This window comes from Mesoplodon bidens (genome assembly GCF_964165515.1).
Source record: "Mesoplodon bidens genome assembly, chromosome: 18".
NCBI lineage: Eukaryota > Metazoa > Chordata > Mammalia > Artiodactyla > Ziphiidae > Mesoplodon > Mesoplodon bidens.
In genome coordinates this window covers 37,817,027-37,836,156 of record NC_138175.1, presented here as the reverse complement: position 1 = coordinate 37,836,156, position 19,130 = coordinate 37,817,027, and the positions used below count along the sequence as shown (strand labels likewise).

At 40.6% G+C, this 19,130-nt stretch overlaps 3 protein-coding genes across 5 annotated transcripts in view; 1 reads left to right on the top strand and 2 right to left on the bottom strand.

The window, feature by feature from the left end:
• The window catches only part of VPS35 (VPS35 retromer complex component), a 33,655-nt gene extending 29,662 nt beyond the window's left edge, over positions 1 to 3,993 (bottom strand). Inside the window, exon 1 of one of the 2 annotated variants that reach the window (XM_081217274.1) lies at positions 3,914 to 3,993. In XM_081217274.1, the coding sequence (XP_081073400.1) occupies positions 3,914 to 3,916 (3 nt within the window). In that variant the 5' untranslated portion in view covers positions 3,917 to 3,993. Of the gene's footprint in view, positions 1 to 252; positions 325 to 3,913 lie in introns of those variants that run through there. The other variant, XM_081217273.1, reaches the window with a different exon arrangement.
• A 265-nt stretch (positions 3,994 to 4,258) lies between these two features.
• Positions 4,259 to 11,647, top strand: ORC6 (origin recognition complex subunit 6). The gene is made up of 7 exons (XM_081217272.1): positions 4,259 to 4,532; positions 6,418 to 6,547; positions 7,792 to 7,955; positions 8,168 to 8,257; positions 9,444 to 9,556; positions 9,996 to 10,064; positions 11,103 to 11,647. Exons 1-7 carry the CDS (start codon positions 4,468 to 4,470, stop codon positions 11,228 to 11,230), a joined length of 759 nt encoding a protein of 252 aa, XP_081073398.1. The 5' UTR covers positions 4,259 to 4,467; the 3' UTR covers positions 11,231 to 11,647.
• A 4,506-nt stretch (positions 11,648 to 16,153) lies between these two features.
• Positions 16,154 to 19,130, bottom strand: part of MYLK3 (myosin light chain kinase 3) — a 47,897-nt gene continuing 44,920 nt past the window's right edge. For both annotated transcript variants that reach the window (XM_081215510.1, XM_081215511.1), the window contains one exon: positions 16,154 to 19,059. In XM_081215510.1, the coding sequence (XP_081071636.1) occupies positions 19,000 to 19,059 (60 nt within the window). In that variant the 3' untranslated portion in view covers positions 16,154 to 18,999. The remainder of the gene's footprint in view (positions 19,060 to 19,130) is intronic.

Genomic DNA, 19,130 nt, shown 5'->3' with positions numbered 1-19,130 from the left:
AACATAAAATTTGCCATTTTAACCATTTTTAAGTGTGCGGTTTGGTAGCATTAAGCACATTTACGTCGTTTTACAGCCATTGCCACCATCTATCTCCAGAACTTTTTCACCTTTCCAAAAGGAAATTCTGTGCCCATTAAGCAGTAACTCCCCATCCCCCGACTTGCACTCCAGGCAACCACAACTTTACTTTTTTTCTCTAGGAGTCTGACTTCTCTCTAGGAGTTTGACCTCATATAAGTGGAATCATACCATATTGCCCTTTTGTGTCCAGCTTATTTCACTTGGCATAATATCTTCAAGGATCATCCATGCTGTAGCATATGTCAAAATTTCCTTCTTTTTAAGGCTAAATAATACTTCATCATGTGTATATACCATTCTGTTTATCCGTTCGTCTGTTGATAGATATTTGGGTTGCTTCTACCTTTTGGCTATTGTGTATAATTATATAGCAAATAAAACTGTGGTTATAAAGAGATTACAAGCAATTCAAAAATACTTGTATAGAAATGACCAGATTCAGTAATCTGTAAACAAATTGGCAAAATTTTTCTATTTTGTATCAATGGGGTTTAAAATTAATAGAAACATATATATACACAATGTAGAAAATTACAGACTTATTATAGGCTACAAATGAAGAGATAAAGCTATATTAATGTATTTTTACATATTACTTGTATGACAATGTAGTTATTAAACAAATGGCTATTCTATTCTACTTATTTATTTATTTGGCTGCATTGGGTCTTCATTGCTGTGTGCGGGCTTTCTCTAGTTGTGACGAGCAGGGGCTACTCTTCGCTGCAGTGCGCGGGCTTCTCATTGCGGTGGTTTCTCTTGTTGCGGAGCACGGGCTCTACGTGCGCGGGTTTCAGTAGTTGTGGCACGTGGGCTCAGTAGTTGTGCCACACGGGCTTAGTTGCTCTGCGGCATGTGGGATCTTCCCGGACCAGGGCTTGAACCCGTGTCCCCTGCATTGGCAGGCGGATTCTTCACCACTGCACCACCAGGGAAGTCCCCAAATGGCTATTCTAAAGGAGCATCTAGATGCCCTTCCTGGGAAGTGTCACACTGAGAGTAGTGTCAGGTATAACGTGAACACGCTCTCATTAAACACAAGCCAGGTAACCAACGATTCCTCACTCATGAAAGTGGTTCTCCGTTTACAAATGACTCTGTACATAGCAGCTACATGCATCAGAGAAAAATGGAAACACTACAGAGTCAAGATCAAATTAACATTTGTGATCAGGCCCATTTGAGCTTGAGACTCAAGCCGAACAGCCCTCCCAAGTCTACACAGTTAAAAGGTGCAGAGAGGTGGCGCAGTGGTTAAGAAGCTGCCTGCCAATGCAGGGGACGGTTCGAGCCCTGGTCCGGGAAGATCCCACGTGCCGCGGAGCAACTAAGCCCATGCGCCACAACTACTGAAGCCCGCGCGCCTAGAGCCCATGCTCTGCAACAAGAGAAGCCACGTAATGAGAAGCCCGTGCACCACAACAAAGAGTAGACCCCGCTCGCCGCAACTAGAAAAAGCCCGCGTGCAGCAATGAAGACCCAATGCAGCCAAAAATAAATAAATATATTTATTTTTTTTAAAAGGTGCAGAGAAAACAAAGGTCACTACGAACATATCACTTATAAAACTATTCTCCCTTCAAACAATGTGCGTTCACTTCCTCTTGTAGCAAACAAGGTTAATAAGAGTACTTACATCACCGTTATGAGTAATAAGTGAAGTGACACAGATAAAGCTTGAAAAGTGCTTAGCACTTAGTAATAAGCACTTCACATAAGTGTTACCATTATTATTATATCCCCCTCAGATATCAGCAATTATCTCCAACGATCCTAGAAACTTATTTGTCAATCTCTCCACTCATGCTACAGATGTAATCTAAGAACGCGATGCAAAGCAACCGTAAAATGAAAATAACCAGTCTCACAAAGATACAGAATTTCATTATGTTAATGAAAGTACTATTTTAAAAATGATGATAAGGCACAAAATAAGCCATTGAAGTAGGGAGAACTAAGGATGATGAAGGGATGAGAACGTCCAAACATGTATTTTAATACCAAAGTGTCTCCACCTTAATTTACCAATAAATTTCCCCAGGAATCCTATGATGGCACACACCATGAGCATTCACTTCTCCCAGCTTTATCTACGAGCAATACGCTTTCTTCTCCACCCGGGGAATTTCTGTTCACCTTCCTCAGAATCAAACTTAACATGTTACTTCCTGTAGTCTTTCCCAAGCTCCTCAGGCAGAACTGTCTCTCCCTCCAGGGCCCCACAACACTGAGTTGACAGTGCTAGCAAAGCGATCCTCAGACTGTATTCCATTAAGTGCCACAAGCACGTCTTCCCTGCTAGACCCTTAAGTTCTTTGAAAGCAAGGACTGTGTTTCCAGTGCCCAGCACAGTCCATGACATAGCAGGCACACAAGATGCATGGTGAATTGAACTGGATCCTAGAATTTTAGGATTGGGAAGGGCCAAAGAGGCAACATTTGCTTTCAGATGCAAAAAGGAGACTCAAAGAAGATTGAGTGACTTGCCAAAGTCACAGAGACGGTGGCTGTGACAAGACTGCTACTCAAGTTTTCTTTCCCAATAAAATTCATGAGAACAGGACTGTGTGTCTGGCTCACTGCTCCAAACTGGTTCATCAAGCACAGAATCTGGATGTATAGGAGATCCTCAAGTAACTGCTTTGATTACAAAACACTATACATGTCAATCCATAAATGTTGAGAAACAGAGAAATCCTAGTTTAATTTTTGCACCGTTCTTATACCAATTCCCAACTAAAAATTCTGAGAAATAAGCAAAATCACCTTGTATGGCATCATATTATATGAAAGTAATATATGTCAAACATTCTGCTTTCTGGCATTAACACATTTAAAGCGACCCCTGTTTCCAGGCTTACAGGTTTTCAGAAGCTTGTCTACGTAAAGTGAAGAGTGAGATAAAACTGACATACTGTACACCAACAACCAAAAACATTATTCATACAGTGCAGACTATGTCAAACGCTAATAAAATGCAAGTGACAACTTGCCTTTGTGGAAACTAGACACAAGGATTCACATTTTGAGGAAGTTCAAGCTCACCAGCCAACAGCCACACCACGATTTGCTGCCAGCACGGAGAGGCGCTAAGGAGTATGCCTACTTCCAGGAAGTAAAACACTTGGATTTCATCAATGGGGAGGTCAGTAAGAGAGCCAGGACGCCCAACGAACAAGTGTTAAAGGAAACAAGCAGTCTCCTTTCCGTCTCTCAGAATTAGTAGATATCAAAGAGCATGAGTCCTTCCAGGAAATTCACGTAAGCGAGTCCCTAGAATTCTGACACACACCGCAATCGAAGGGGGCTATGAGGCCGAAGAAGGCCCGGACACCATTAAGGCCCCTCCAGAAGGTATTTCTTGCACAAGGAAGGGATAAGAAAGCACTACCAGGCACAAAGGTGGAACCGCCAGCAAGGGAGCAGCCTCTGGGCGGATCCCAACGCCACCTCTGAGCCTCAGGCCCTCCGCACGCTCCCGTTCCAGCCAGACGCCCAGAAGACCTGGCACTCGGGATCCCATCAAGGCGGGAGGTGGCCGACTCCACTCAGAGGGGCCGCAGGCCCTCACGGACCCCCAGAGCTAATGAGCGGAGACACCTCCTCAAAGAGTAACAGCCACGGCCAAGCACCCCCGCCCACCCGAGCCCGGATCGCCCCGCCTGCGGCCTTCCCCAGCCTGTCGCCCACCCCGCAGGCCAAGCCGGGCTGGTATTAGCCCCAACCCGGCTGCGGGGCCCCGACTCCTCCTGCAAGGCTCCAAGGCGGTGGGAGTGAGCAGGTGCTGGGAGAAGGGTCGGCCCGGAGCCCGCGGCCCCTCAGCACTCACCATGGCGACTCCCCTAAGCCTGCAGCAAGCAGCACCCACCCCGCGCGGAGCCTCCCGCGGTCAGGTGACTCTGCGGCCCCTCCAAGCCCCGCCCCCTCTAGCTCCGCCTTCGGACCCTGCAGGCAGCTCATAGATTGGCCCCCCAAGTCTCGCGTATTCATTGGTTCTTGCCACTTCACGCTGGACTGAGGAACCTAGGCGCCAGCCAATCTCTCCACAGTGCGTGGCGGGACAGTCCGGAGTAGGGGGAAATCTCTCGGCGGCAGGAAGGAGACAGCAGGAACCTAAGGCAGCATTTGAGTCTGCCTAAAAGGGAGGAATAAAAGGGATGGGAGCTGCCGGAGCACATTCACTTACTGCCTTGGCGCGTGTACTCACAGCGCGCACGCTCAAGAGGAAGACCAGGATTGGTTTACGGGGCAGTCGCAACTTCTTGTCCCAACCAATCCAGATGCAGCGTGGGGGTGGGTCCCGGCCCTCACTGGCGGGCGCGACGTCCGCGCGCGGGTTTCGTCGCGTTGCAGCTGTTTGCGGGTGTAGTCTTTGTCCGCGCCATGGAGCCTGGTCTGATCCGGCGTTTAGCCCCGCGCCTGGGCATCGCCGAGCCGGAGGTGCTGAGGTGAGTCCGGTCGGGCGCACCCCAGCGGCCTTGCCCCCACAGAAGGGATTTAGGCCCTACCTTAAGAAAAACTTCCCGACAGTGGGCTTCGTGAGCAGGCCGGAGGGGCGAGTGTAGACGCCCCTGGGAACAGCTACCACTGTGGGATGCACGGTGGTGGGAAAGGGAGAGAGGCGGAGAGCTTGGGTCGTTTTCCTGAAACTTGTTGAGAGTTCGTTTACGGGGGAGGCAGACAGACGGGGTAGAGACCTCATGGAGGGCAGTGTCTGTGGTGGCAACGACTACGCAGGAAGCGGAATGGGGTGGTGTGCGGAGCCGCTGGGGATGGAGCGGAGCGCAGCCTCTCTGCAACCTTTAATTATAAAAAAACTTGCGAGAAAGCCTCGGGGCGGGGGGAGTGCCATTGGCGCTGAGACCCGATTTATAGAAGGTGCCAGCCACGGGAAGATGTGCGAAGAGGGCCCAAGCAGGGACAGCAGCCTGTGCAAAAGCCCGGAGATGGGAAGGACTTTTGCATGATCCAGGGTTAGAAATAAAGTATTGGGGCTTCCTTGGTGGTGCAGTGGTGAAGAATCCGCCTGCCAATGCAGGGGACACAGGTCGAGCCCTGGTCCTGGAAGATCCCACATGCCGCGGAGCAGCTAAGCCTGTACACCGCAATTACTGAGCCTGCACTCTAGAGCCCGTGAGCCACAACTACAGAGCCCGCGTGCCACAACTACTGAAGCCCGTGTGCCTGGAGCCTGTGCTCCGCAACAAGAGAAGCCACCGCAATGAGAAGCCTGCGCACTGCAACGAAGAGTAGCCCCCGCTCGCCGCAAGTAGAGAAAGCCCGCGTGCAGCAACGAAGACCCAACACAGCCGATAAGTAAATAAATGAAAAAAGAAAGAAAGAAAGAAAGAAAGTATTGTAGTTAAACTGGGAGGGCAGGGCTAGCCTGGGTGCCTGGACTGTCAATTATGTGAGTGAAGGGAAGGAAAGGAACACCTCCTGGACTCGTAATCATTTAGAACAGTGCTTCTCAAAGTGTGGTGCCTGGACCAGCAGTATCAGTATCTTCTTGGAACTTGGTAGAAATGCACATTTTTAGGCCCCACTATAGGCGTACTGATCAGAAACTCGGGCTGGGACCAGCAATCTTTTCACAAGCCCCAAGGTTACTGTCATGTACACTAAAGTTTGAGAACTACAGATTTATTTTTATTTATTTATATATGTACGTATGTATGTATGTACGTACGTATGTATGTATGTACGTATGGCTGCGTTGGGTCTTCGTTGCTGTGCGCCGACTTTAGTTTCGGCGAGCGGGGGCTACTCTTAGTTGCGGTGCGCAGGCTTCTCATTGCAGTGGCTTCTCTTGTTGCAGAGCATGGCCTCTCGGCGCGTGGGCTCTGGAGCGCAGGCTCAGTAGCTGTGACGCAGGGGCTTAGTTGCTCCGCGGCATGTGGGATATTCCTGGACCAGATATCGGACCTGTGTACCCTGCATTGGCAGGCGGATTCTTAATCACTGCTCCACCAGGGAAGTCCCGAGAACCACAGATTTAGAGGAAGGAGGAACCCTGGTCTCACTTGCCTGCCTCTGTCACAGTTCATGCTTGTTCCAGTAATGGAAGGCTGAAAGAAGGGTTGGCCTTTTGGGGAGGATTTCAGGAACTTAACGTTTGCTTGAAAGTACTTGAGCACAGTGATGTCTGGAGTCAGAGGGTTTGTTCTGTTTTGTAGAACCTGTCCTCCCCCAAAAGTTGTGAGTTTCATTCCCAGCCCCAAATAAACTTGCATAGGAATTAGGGTCGAAGTGAAGTCCGCCAGGCTGAATTCATTGTTTACCAAAGTATTGGGCAAACTTCTGGGAAAGAGTTTTAGTGAATGTGTTGCTCAGGAAAGCAGAGGAGTACTTGCGACTGTCCCACGTGAAGTGTGTTGGCCTGGCTGCACGAACCACAGAAACCAGCAATGCAGTCATGTGCCTGGACCTTGCAGCTTCCTGCATGAAGTGCCCCTTGGACAGGGTAAGTAGGTCCCACTGAATGTCTGAATAATCTGGTGCAACACTGAAGTTTAATCATGTTTTCATCTCTGGTTGGACTAGCCCCCATCAAAACTCCGTGTTTTAGAATTTTCCTGGCTATCCTCCTACGTTATTCTAGATGAACTTTAGAATCATTTTGTAGAGTTTGAGAAAAAATATTTTTTGCAACATTCTCTTTATTCTTTACTACCTAGTTTTCTTGAGCACCTCTTTCTTTACACAAGGCTGTCTTCCACACTGCCACTAGCATCATTCTCTTAAATCACATACTTTAAAACCCATGTATCATTTTTCTTCCAGTGTCACAGTGGTTGAGAGCCAAGCTATGGCAAGACTCACATGTTGAGACCACATCTCAACACCACCGGTTACTAACTCTGTGAGTCTCTAGTTTCCTCATCCATTAAATGGGGATAAAGGTATCCATTTCACTGGATAATTGTAAGGAGGAAACAATGTACTATATGTAACACTCTTAACACAGTGCCTGTCACATAATGGTACACTGATAAAAATGGTGGCATTAAAAACCCCATTGGCTCCCCATGGGTTCGCCCCCCATTACCATCAAACTCTCCAGCCCTTCTTGAACCCTACTAACCTCAAGCTACACTATTCACTTAACAGACCATGCACCTTAATGACTGACTTTGTAAATGCAAAGTCTTTTTTTTTTTAACCTGGAATGCTTTTCTAGCAAGCTCCTGTTTGTCTTGAAATGACCCTGCCTTGCTGTTACATCCTTTATTAAGCTTTCCTTTCCCAAGCAGAGTTGGTGTCCCTCAGTTGTTGATCCTCCTGTTTCTCTCCCAGTTTCCCTCTTATCTCCCTTTCACACACACTCACCCTCCCCACCTCACTCCCACTACTTCCCTCCTTTGTTTTTCCAGTGAATTGCACATTGGCACCTTTGTTAAAACAAATAACCATATATGCATCTCCTATGTTTTTTCATTCACAGCTTGGCTGTGGTAACACTATGTTGTATTTTAAATTATCTGCACACATGCATGACTGCCTTTCTATAGTATGAGCTTCTTGCCAGCGGTACTTAACTTGCCTGACATGATTACTGATTTTTGACTAAATGAAGCTAAACCTTTAGGTAGAGTGACTTGCCACAGAATTAATTAATCTTGAAAAGTTGACTTATTAAACAAGTGTTAAAGGCACTAATACACAGTACTTATGATTTTTATGATTCATCTGTTTTTCCTTTCAAAGGCTTATTTAATTAAACTTTCTGGTTTGAACAAGAAGATGTATCAGAGTTGTCTTAAATCTTTTGAGTGTTTACTGGGCCTGAACTCGAATATTGGAATAAGAGACCTAGCTGTACAGTTTAGCTGTACAGAAGCAGTGAACATGGCTTCAAAGATACTGCAAAGGTATGAGGCATATAATTGAAAATCGATACTGATACATAAAGCAGAAGTATCCAATGTCCTGGTAATTTTCTGTCTTAAAAAATAACTAATATGCTGAAGTGACAGAATGCATATCTTATACATTTAAATAGTTTGTAAGTTCTGATTTGCATTTTCAGTTTCTTTGAAATAATATTTTCTAACATAACTCTGCAAACACTGCTTTCACTTAGCTACGAGTCCAGTCTTCCACAAACACAGCAAGTGGATCTTGACTTATCCAGGCCGCTTTTCACCACTGCTGCACTACTTTCAGCATGCAAGTAAGTGTTCCTTTTAACATTCAGCAATTTATAAATAAATTGCTCGTTGCCAAAGAATACTTCTAATTTAGTTGATTTCAACTCAGCATATTTTCCTAAATAACCTTAATAGTGGCCAAGTGACCCGATTCTCAGTTTATCCCATGATGGACCTGACAACGAGGAACTAGTGTTGCCCAAAGTCCACTTGCCAAGTGACAGCCACATATATGTATATGTATGCTAAGTCATGAAACCTAGCATTAAAACAGTGCTTAGTTGTGATTTTCCAGTCACATTTTTTTAAGAACTGATTGCAACTCTTTTTCAAGTAATTTATAAAACTTTTCAATGATAAATTCTTAATTTGAATCTTTGGGGTTATCTGTGTGTATACTGAAATTTTACCCTGGAAATATTAGTAATTGTTATCTTTGTCTAAAGTTGTCTTGTTTTATCTTGCTGGAAAACTCCTTAGAAAACAAATTGTAGCTGGTGCTTAAAGAATAGGTTTCTTACTATTTAACCACTAATTTTGGTGTGTTTGGCTCCATTAGCTACTATTAGTGAATAGAAATAGTCCCTTTATTTCAACAAAGGTATATGTGTGTGGGGGGGAGTATGGCTGTTATGGTAGAAAGCAGTATTGACAACCTCACTTTTGAAAGCACATTTCACTGAACAAAGAAAGGTTTGAATGGGTCTGTTATTTTAAATAAGAAGTTTGTTTTGTATTTTGCATTAGTGGTTGTTGTGAAGTGTTATTAGGGAGGGGGTTTTTGGAGGAGAGGGTGGTTTATATTCTTGTAGTCATATAAATATAAGCATCATAAGTGTTTAAGGTGAGTTAAACACTTTAAAATGCTGTAATTGTCATTTAGCAAGTTAGTTAACATCTGGGATGTATAAGAAAGTTCTATAAAGCATGAAGTACTATAGCAAATGTCTTTTATGTGCCCCATTTGTTATGTAACAGACCCCGTGTGCATTTTAACTCTTGCAGTACAATAAATAACTAAATAAATAGCTTTAAAAGGTAAGTTTGCATGGTTTTAGCTAATGATATATGTTTGAAATAAAGGGAAAATTAAACAGTTGGAGGCTCTTCATAAAGCCTGAGTGGAAAGGAAATAAGTTGATAACTGGTTGCCCAAAGAAGATAACAATACTGATCTTAAGAACAGTAAGTTATCAAATTCTTTTGTAGGATTCTAAAGCTACAGGTGGACAAAAATAAAATGGCAGCCACATCCGGTGTAAAAAAAGCCATGTTTGATCGACTCTGTAAACAGTTAGAGAAGATTGGGCAGCAGATCGACAGTGAGTATTCATTCCATGTTGCAAGAATGTGTCATTTGAAAATGTAAACCTGCTGGTAAAAGTTAAGTATTTTCAAACTTGCAAACTAGCTGCTCTCTGAATTATATATTCTTGTCTATCTGTAGACAAGATCGGTTTTTACTGAGAAAATTACTGTTCTTTTCTATTTTTCAAATAAAATAGCTTAATAACTAAAAAACAAAAAAAAACCAACCCTGTGATTCCGTAAATTCATGCCTAGAAAATAGATTCTCTGTTCTGAAGTCTGACAGGAAAAGCCAAAGAAAAGAGAAGGGCAAGATCATTTGCCTTCTCCTTATCCTAGTATTTGGTCAATCAAGGTATCTGGTTTTTATTTGTGATCCAAAATAAGCCCCAAAACTAAAATTGAAAATAGGAGAAAAATTAACTCTGATAATACTTTTTTTTTCCCCTAAAGGAGAGCCTGGAGATTCAGCTACTCCACCATGGAAGAAAAAGAAGACAGTGGTTGAACTTTCAGCAACAGGTGAACCATTATTAACACCGGATGAACATTGTAAAATTAGTACAATAGGATTAGTGTACAGTGGGTTTAATGCAGTGAACAGCCCTTTGCTGCTTTAGCAGCTTGCCTTGACAAGAGTCAGATTTTATATTTGCAGCAACATGGATGGATCTAGAGATTATCATACTAAGTGAAATAAGTCAGAAAGAGAAAGACAAATACCATACGATATCACTTGTATGTGGAATCTAAAATATGACACAAATGAACTTACGTACGAAACAGAAACAGACTCACAGACATAGAGAACAGACTTGTTGCCAAGGAGGAGGGTTCAATTGGGAGTTTGGGACTATCAGATACAAACTATTATATATACGAAGGATAAACGACAAGGTCCTACTGTGTAGCACAGGGAACTATATTCAGTATCCTGTGATAAACCATAATGGAAAAGAATATGAAAAAGAATATATATATATGTATAACTGAATCACTTTGCTGTACACCAGAAACACAACATTGTAAATCAACTATACTTCAATTTTAAAAAAAAAGTCAGATTTTAACTAAATCCTGGAAGTTAATCATTTGATAAGACCAGTTTTCCAAGCAGTGGTTTACAGAAGTATCATGTAATTAAGAATACATCTGAAGGCAAACTGCTTAGGTTCATATCCTGCTTTACCACCGGGTGGCTATGTGATTTTAGGAAAGTGACAATTTCTGTGAGCCTCAATTTCCTAATCTATAAAATGTGATTAATATTAGCACCCATTTCACATAATTGTGGTGAGGGTTGAATGAGATAATACAATTAAAAAGTGCTGGATTCAGGGCTTCATAAATGTTAGCTATCATCAAGATGTCTTGGAATGCTTGGAGTATAAGGGAGAGTGAAAAACTGATGTGTTAACTTGTTTCCACTTCACATTTTGGTATCTTATTCCCTATTACCTTAATTAAGATAGACATTTTAAAGTAAACAAGCCTACTTCTTTCTTACTCATTTATAAACATAAGGATTTTGAAACATTAAAAACATTTTTTCTCTCATAGAAACAGAGAATGTAGTAGAGATCCCACATAAACTGCAAAAAGATGAAGATCTGACACAGGATTATGAACAGTGGAAAAGGAAAATTTTGGAAAATGCTGCCAAAGCACAAAAGGCTACAACAGAGTGATTTCAGCTTCCAGACCACGTGTACTGCAAACCAGCAGTGCATCTGCCACCGCAAGGAAGATGTGAGGGCTTTGGAAATTTGTTTGAACTTTTATAACAAGGATCCTATCCTTAATAGCAAAGAAACCAGCATTGCGGCTGAGCAGGGTGGCTCTCACATGGGCAGCAAATTCGTTAGATTAGCCCCAGTGCCTGGTTGGCTCAGCCTTGGCTCCCCACAGTTCTGCTCTCTCCTACAAAATGTCATTGAAGCTGTTTTGTTTTAAGCAAAAGACAGTCTCCTGTCCTATCCAGAATATGAAATTCAAGCTGAATGGAGTCTAAAGATTGTACTTAAGTTTTTGTGTTAATCTCTTGGTTTGACTAAATATATAGTACAACCTACGTTAATAAATACTATTTTTATATGCATTCAAGGTGCAGTTATCAGTTTGGGAGAATCTGTGGTATGCAAAAAGCTGTCTACTCTAGCAGGAAGAAAGCCCAGGTTGCTGAACACTGAACCATACTGCTCCCCAGAGCACAAACTCTTGAATCAGACTTTCTGGGTTTAAAACACTGCTCAGCCATTTACCACCTGTGAAACCTTGAGCAAATTAATTAGCTTCTTTATGCCAAATCAATAAGTAGGAATAAAAATAATGTCTACCTCATAGAATAATTTGGAGGAGTATCTGAGCTAATACATGTAAAGCATTTAGTACAGCTCCTGGCATAAGTATTTAGTAAGTATTAAAATACAGAAAGAGACACATGTAGAGGTCTCACATAATCATATATTAGCATCATATTAAAAAATTAAGAAACAGACTAAAGTGCAACAACATGGTAGACCTAGAGGGTATTATGCTAAGTGAAATAAGTCAGAAATACAAATACTGTATGATCTCACATGTGGAGTCTAAAAACAAAACATGAATAGACAAAACATAGAACAAATTGGTGGTTGCCAGAGGGGAGGTGGGTAGAGGGGATGAGTGACATAGGTGAGGGAGATTAAGGAGTACAAACTACCAGTTATAAAATAAATGTCATGGGGATGTAATGTACAGCATAGGGAATATTGTCAATAATATGTAATCACTGTATGATGACAGGATAACTAGACTGGTGATCATAATGTGTAGAAATATCAAATCACTATATTGTACACCTGAAACTTATATAATATTGTAAGTCAATTATACTTTAAAAAAGAGACCAAGGTTTATTTTCTTTGATATCCACATACTGAAAAAGGTAACCTTACTAAATACTTACTTTAAAACTATGGAAAAGGGCCTGGAAAGATAAGTTGCTAGGGGCTCTGAGGCATCATGCCAGACATGATTTTAACCAAAATTAAGAATACATGATCTACAACGAAGCAAACTTCAAAACTCCAATAAAATATCAACATATCTAAGGAGAATAAAATGCATGGAGAGATTGCACGTTCATGGACAGAAAGGCTCAATATTGTCAAGATGTTAGTTCTTCCCAACTTGATCAATAGATTCAACACAATTCCAATCAAACTCCCAGCATTTTGTGGACATCAACAGACTAAAGTTTATATGAAAATTAAAAGACCCAGAACAACAATTCAATATTGAAGGAGAAGAACAATGCTGGCGAGGATGTGGAACAACAGGAACTCTCATTGCTCGTGGGAAGGCATAATGTTACAGCTACTTGGAAGACAGTTTGGGAGCTTCTTACGAATCTAAACATACTCTTACCATGTAATCCAGTAATCATGCTCCTTGGTACTTGCTTAAATGAGTTGAAAACTTATGTCTGCAAAAGCCTACACATTGATATTTATTGCACCTTTATTCATAATTGCCAAAATTTGGAAGCAACCAAGATGTCTTTCGGTAGGTGAGTGGATAAACTAGTACATCCAGACCATGGAATATTATCCAGCACCAAAAGGAAATGAGCTATCACATGAAAAGACATGGAGGACATTTAAATGCTTACTTCTAAGTGAAAGACGCCAATACGAAAAGGCCTTATGGCTCCAAGTATATGACACTATGAAAAAGGAAAAACCTATGGAGACAGTAAAAAGATCAGTGGTCTCCAGGGGTTGGGGTGGGGGCAGAGATGAATAGGCAGAGCATAAAGGATTTTTAGGGCAGTGAAACTGTTCTGTCTGATATTACAATGGTGGATATATATCATTATACATTCATCAAAACCCACAGAATGTGCAATACCAAGAGTGACCCCTAATGTTAGCAATGGACTTTGGGTGATAACAATGAGTCATTGCAGGTTCATCAACTGTAGTAAATACACCCACTGTAGCAGGTGATGTCAGTAGTGGAGGAGGTTGTGGATGGGGCGGTACGGGCAGGTACAGAGGGCATAGCGGAAATCTCTGTCCTTCCTGCTCAATTTTGCTATGAACCTAAAAACTGCTCTAAAAAATAAAGTTTATTAACTTTCAAAAAAAAAAAGAATACATGATCTAATTAAATATATCCATGAAGAATGCAATAAAGTGATTGCATCCAAATTTTTTAAGCCTAATCAGAATGGTATCAATAATAGTGGTTGCCTTCTATCTGCTGTAAATAAGGTATAATACCTGCTGCATAGGACAGGAGTAACTAAGGGAGTGATTTTCTTTCCCTGCCCCTTTTAATTCTAGACACTTAGCAAGCTAAGGTTAGAGAAATGCTGTAATCAAATGATCCCACACAGGCATAATGTCCCACAGCCATGTGGGAGAGGGGAATGAACGTGAGCTTTAGAACCACATGCACTTGCATTTAAATTCTGACTCTGCCACTTATACCCTGAGAAAATATTACGACCTTAATGAGCTTCAGTTTCCTTGTTTATAAAATGGAAATATTATCTACTTTGTGAGAATTAAAGGTAATATTTGTAAAATGTGTGACACTTAGAAGGCATTCAGTAAATAGTGCTTCTATTATTACTTTGATCTAAAATGGATGTGAGTCTTTTCCTCATTTATTTTAAGAAGGTATATAATTTGATTTTGGTACCAAGATTTAGATTCTAGCTTTGGGTCAAAAGCAATCTATTCATCACCAGGTAAAATTAAAGCACATTCACTTTTTAAAAAAAATTGTGGTAAATATAAAATTTACTATCTTAACAATTTTTAAGAATACAGTTCACTAGTGTTAAGTACATTCACATTGTTATGTGATCTCCAGAAACTCTTCATCTCGCAAAGCTGACTCTACCCATGAAACCCATTAAACAACTCCCATTCCTCCCTCCCCCAGCCTCTGGCAACCACCATTCTACCTCTGTCTGAATTTTAACTATTCTAGCTAGATACTTCATCTAGGTGGAATCATATGGTATTTTTTTTTGACTTTTTTTCACTTAGCATAATGTCCTTGAGGTTCATCTATATTGTGGCATGTGTCGGAATTTCTTTCCTTTTTAAGTCTGAATAATTTTCCATTGTGTGGATATACTACACTTTATCCATTCATCTGTCAATGAACACTTAGGTTGCTTTTACCTCTTGGCTGTTGTAAATAGTGCTGCTATAGATGTGTATAGTTACGTGTCTCTTGGAGATCCTGCTTTCTATTCTTTTGGGCATTTACCTGGAAGTGACATTTGATAATTCTGTTTTTAAATTTTGAGGAACCACCATACTGTTTTCCATAATAACTGCATCATATTACATTCCCACCAACAGTGCACAAGGGTTCCAATCTCTCCACATCCTGGCCAACACTTATTTTCTGGTTTTTTTGTTAGTAGCCATCCTAAATGGGTGTGAGGTGGTATCTCATTGTGGTTTTGATTTGCATTCCTCTAATGATTAGTGAGCACTTTTTCATGTGCTTGTTGGCTATTTGGGAAAATGTCTGTTCAAGTCCTTCACCCATTTTTTAAATAGGTTTTCTGTTGTTGAGTTGTTCTTTATATAGTGTAAATATTAACCACCTATTAAAAAATTATTGCAAATATTTTCTCCCATTCTTAAGGTTGCCTTTTCACTGTTGATTTCGTGAGAATAAATATAAGTACTGTTTGTGGCTTTTTCTTCTATGCCCTGAAAGCAGGTGATGGTAATATATTTTGATTATCTGGAATGTAGTAGGTACTTCGTTATTTTTTAAACTAGTTGTGGGGTAGGGGAATTGCCTTAAAGCAAACTTGTCCAAATGCCCTCCTAGGGCAGGAATCCTTCACAATTTTCCAACACATTCATACCCCAGCAATGGAAGCTTACTACTTAGTGGGTCCATATATTTCAGTACTGTTGTAAAGACTTTTTGGAAGCTCATTTCTTTAACAGCTCCTCTTGGCTTATTTAACTGATTAAAAAATGTTTTACAATGAAAGTTTTCAAATGTATTCAACAAATATATACCTCTTTACTAGAGGACAATATTATGCTACCCCATACTGACTACCCAAACCCAACAGTTAAGATTTTGCCACACTTGCTTAACTGTATCTCCCTTTTTCCTGAAGTCATTTAACCCACATTATAGCCACATTACCATATCATAGTCATAATATTAATAGAAATTCTATCATCAAATATGCAATTAAAAAATTTTTTTTTTTTTTTTTTTTTGGCTGCATCGGGTCTTCATTGCTGCGTGCGGTCTTTCTCTAGTTGAGGCGAGCCGGGGCTACTCGTCATTGCAGTGCGTGGGCTTCTCATTGCGGTGGCTTCTCTTGTTGCGGAGCACAGGCTCTAGGCATGTGGACTTTCGTAGTTGTGGCACACGGGCTTAGCTGCTCCGTGGCATGTGGGATCTTCCCAGACCAGGGCTCAAACCCGTGTCCCCTGCATTGGCAGGCAGATTCTTAACCACTGCACCACCAAGGAAGCCCAAATATGCAATTTAGAATTAAATTTCCCTGGATGTCTCTGAAATATATTTTTATCGTTTATTTGCTCAAATCAGGGTCAAGACAAGGTCCACACTTGACAGTGGGTTGCTAATTTTTAATTTTAAAAGCAATACATGCTCATTGTTAAAAAAAATTCAAATGGTTTAGAAAGTAATAAAGTGAAAAGTAGAATTCCCTCTATCCCCATCACCCACTTTCTACACCACACTGTTAACTTTCTTGCATAACCTAGAAAATTTTAATGCACATATAAGCATGTCTCTCCATAAATGGGATAATACCATATATATGTTTTATAATTTTTTTCATAATAAAAATCAGTACATCAAGATCTATCTTTACTGGCTACAAGGTGACCTCCCATATGTATGTGGCAAAATTGAAACCCTTGCTGATAGGCACATATAGGTTGTTTTCAACCTATATGGGCCATTTTGCTACAGTAAAGGTCACTTTGCATACATCTCTGCCCGCTTGTTCAAGTATTGCTGAGGGATAAATTTCTAGAAATGGAATTGCCGGGTGAAAGTATGGGCATGACTTTTATTTGGATACATATTCATCAAAAGTGAAAAATTCCATTTTCCCCACACCCTCACCAAATCTGATAGGTGAAAAAAGTGGGTCCTGACTACCTTTCAGAGTTCCTCTGCCCAGCAGTTTTCTTTCATTTTTTTAAATTTAATTTTTATTTTATATTGGAGTATCATTGATTTCCCAGAAGTTTTCAATGACTGTTCATTCAAATTAAAAAGTCCTGTTTGAAATAGTTAATACTAGCAAAGTTACAATCTAAAAAATTTTCAAGTACACACCAGCAGAGAACTACAAATATCCAGAAAATTAAAGTTTCATAAAAGCTCCCTCGCCTTTCAAATAAGGGAGGCTAACTTCTGCAGTACCTCTCACTTGTGTGGGCCTGGCCTAAACAAATCCCTCAAAGGAACTTTGTTGAAAAGTTTCTCTAGGTAGAGAATAACAGCATATAGGGGGAAAAATTAAAATTTGATAGCTATCGGATTTTCTCTGGATCTGCCCTGTCTTATATAGAAGCCACTAACCATATGTGGCTATTAAGCACTTAAAATGTGGCTAATGCAACTGTATTTCTAATTTTATTTCATTTTAATTAAACGTAAAAATACTAGAAAATATTTAAGATGCTTGAACAACTTGAATATGTGACTATATTTTTCCACAGTAAATTTTATGAAATCTAAATACAAAGTGTATGTCTGATAAAAATCTAGAATCTGAACTGACATGTATTTTAAGTGTAAAATACACAGGAGATTTTGGAGACTTAGTATGAAAAAGAATCAATAATTTTTATATTGATTACATATTGCAATAGGTTTTGATATGTTAAATAAATTACTAAAACTAATTTTACCGGGGTCTTTTTAGAGAAGCTATCAGAAAATTTAAAATTATGTATATGGCTCATATTATATTTCTATGAGGGAGTGGTACTCTAGATCAGGATAACTAACTGTACATTTTTCTGGGGAGAAGATTCATAGCATTCCCCCAAGAATGTGAAGTCCCAAGGAAGGGAAGAATCACCATACTATAGATAGAACTATAGATATCCTCTATAGCTCCTTCTGGAGGCTGCCTTCAGAACCCTTAAAAATAAAGCATTTTACCAAATCACTGTTACTGGCCCATGAAAGGGAGGTTTCCAGGAGCCATCTCTTCTGATATTCATCCACAAGCCGACAAGCTTGGAGCAGGCCTAGATGTGCTGATACTGAAAATCTTAGCTTCCCAACAGGGGTTAGTGTTCCAGGGGAAAGTTATAACTGAAGAAATGCAGCAGGAGGATTAATATCTCCATCTTCTGCCTCTCTCCCCACAATAAAAAAAGTCTTTATTATGGGACAAAAGTCCTGAAAGGCAGTGAAACTGTTGCATGGCTAATTAAAAATTAAAAGTAACTAAAAACTTCTGACCCAAGAAGGTCATGAGAATAGCACAAAAACTTCCTTACAACTAAGGAAATTTAAAGGATTGTTTCCTTTTGAATAATAAAGTACTCCTTGTTAATCATTTCTTGAAGTTAGTTAAGTGATGGGTATATACCTGATAAAACAGTAGGAGAGCAGTTTTCATTTGTTTTCTCTTGATGCATCATTTCTGTGTTTCTCTCAGAAAAGCTGAACATCATTACATTCTTATCTCTCTTTCACATATTACATACCAGTTCCCAGACTTACTAGACCATAGATTCATAACTGTGGAAGAGAGATCAGGAGGGAGACTGCCAATGTCAGGACAGGGCAGAATTAGGAGAGGGTAGAGGTATGTACAGATTTTAAAAGCATATTCAAAACTATCATTGCTCTGATATAACCATGACAGTCAGTACATTTTGAAATTTCAAAGAATATTAAAGGATGCATGTTTTGTTTCTCCAAAGGGAGCACAAGCTAAAACAAGTTTGAGGATCTCTGCCCTAAATCCACATTGCTTCACACTAGAGCAACAAATGTAGTACAAAATGTTAGCTCACACTTGAGCAAGTCAAAAAGCTAGGAATTCTTTGCACTGGAGGAGGTAACACTGACTAACATGCCCTGCGTGATAGTCCACTGGGTTCTTTAATCAGAGTAAACTTAGACTTTAAATTTGACATATGCAAAGTAGAAGCTTTCCTACCTACCTAAAGCATGCCTACACTTATCACCAAAAGTAGGTACACTTGAAAAGTAATCACAGCATTTCAACTGATCTTATAAGGCAGAAAAAAGTTCTTATGTCAGTCTCTCTACAGCCACTTTTCATCCACAAGGAAGGCAACAGCCATAACCTTTTTTTACAAAATAAGTAGAAGGCCAGATTATTAAAAATCTTCAGTCATGACTTCACCACCAGTGTCAGTAATTTCTGAGCCCATGGGAGCAGCAGAGTTGAGGATTAGGGACAAGGTGGAAATTTCCTTAACCTGTTGGCAGCAGTCACCACGTAGAAGTGTTTCTTAAGGTAAGGAGAGAAAAAAGGGAGGGAAAATGGCATATTTTTAGATCAATTACTTTAAGAAGAAACAA

Coding starts and splice junctions, on each gene's coding strand:
- ORC6 (XM_081217272.1), top strand. CDS start 4,468: ATGGAGCCTGGTCTGATCCGGCGTTTAGCCCCGCGCCTGGGCATCGCC. Junction 4,533..6,417: donor GCCGAGCCGGAGGTGCTGAG/GTGAGTCCGGTC, acceptor TGTGTTGCTCAG/GAAAGCAGAGGAGTACTTGC. Junction 10,065..11,102: donor GGTTGAACTTTCAGCAACAG/GTGAACCATTAT, acceptor TTTCTCTCATAG/AAACAGAGAATGTAGTAGAG.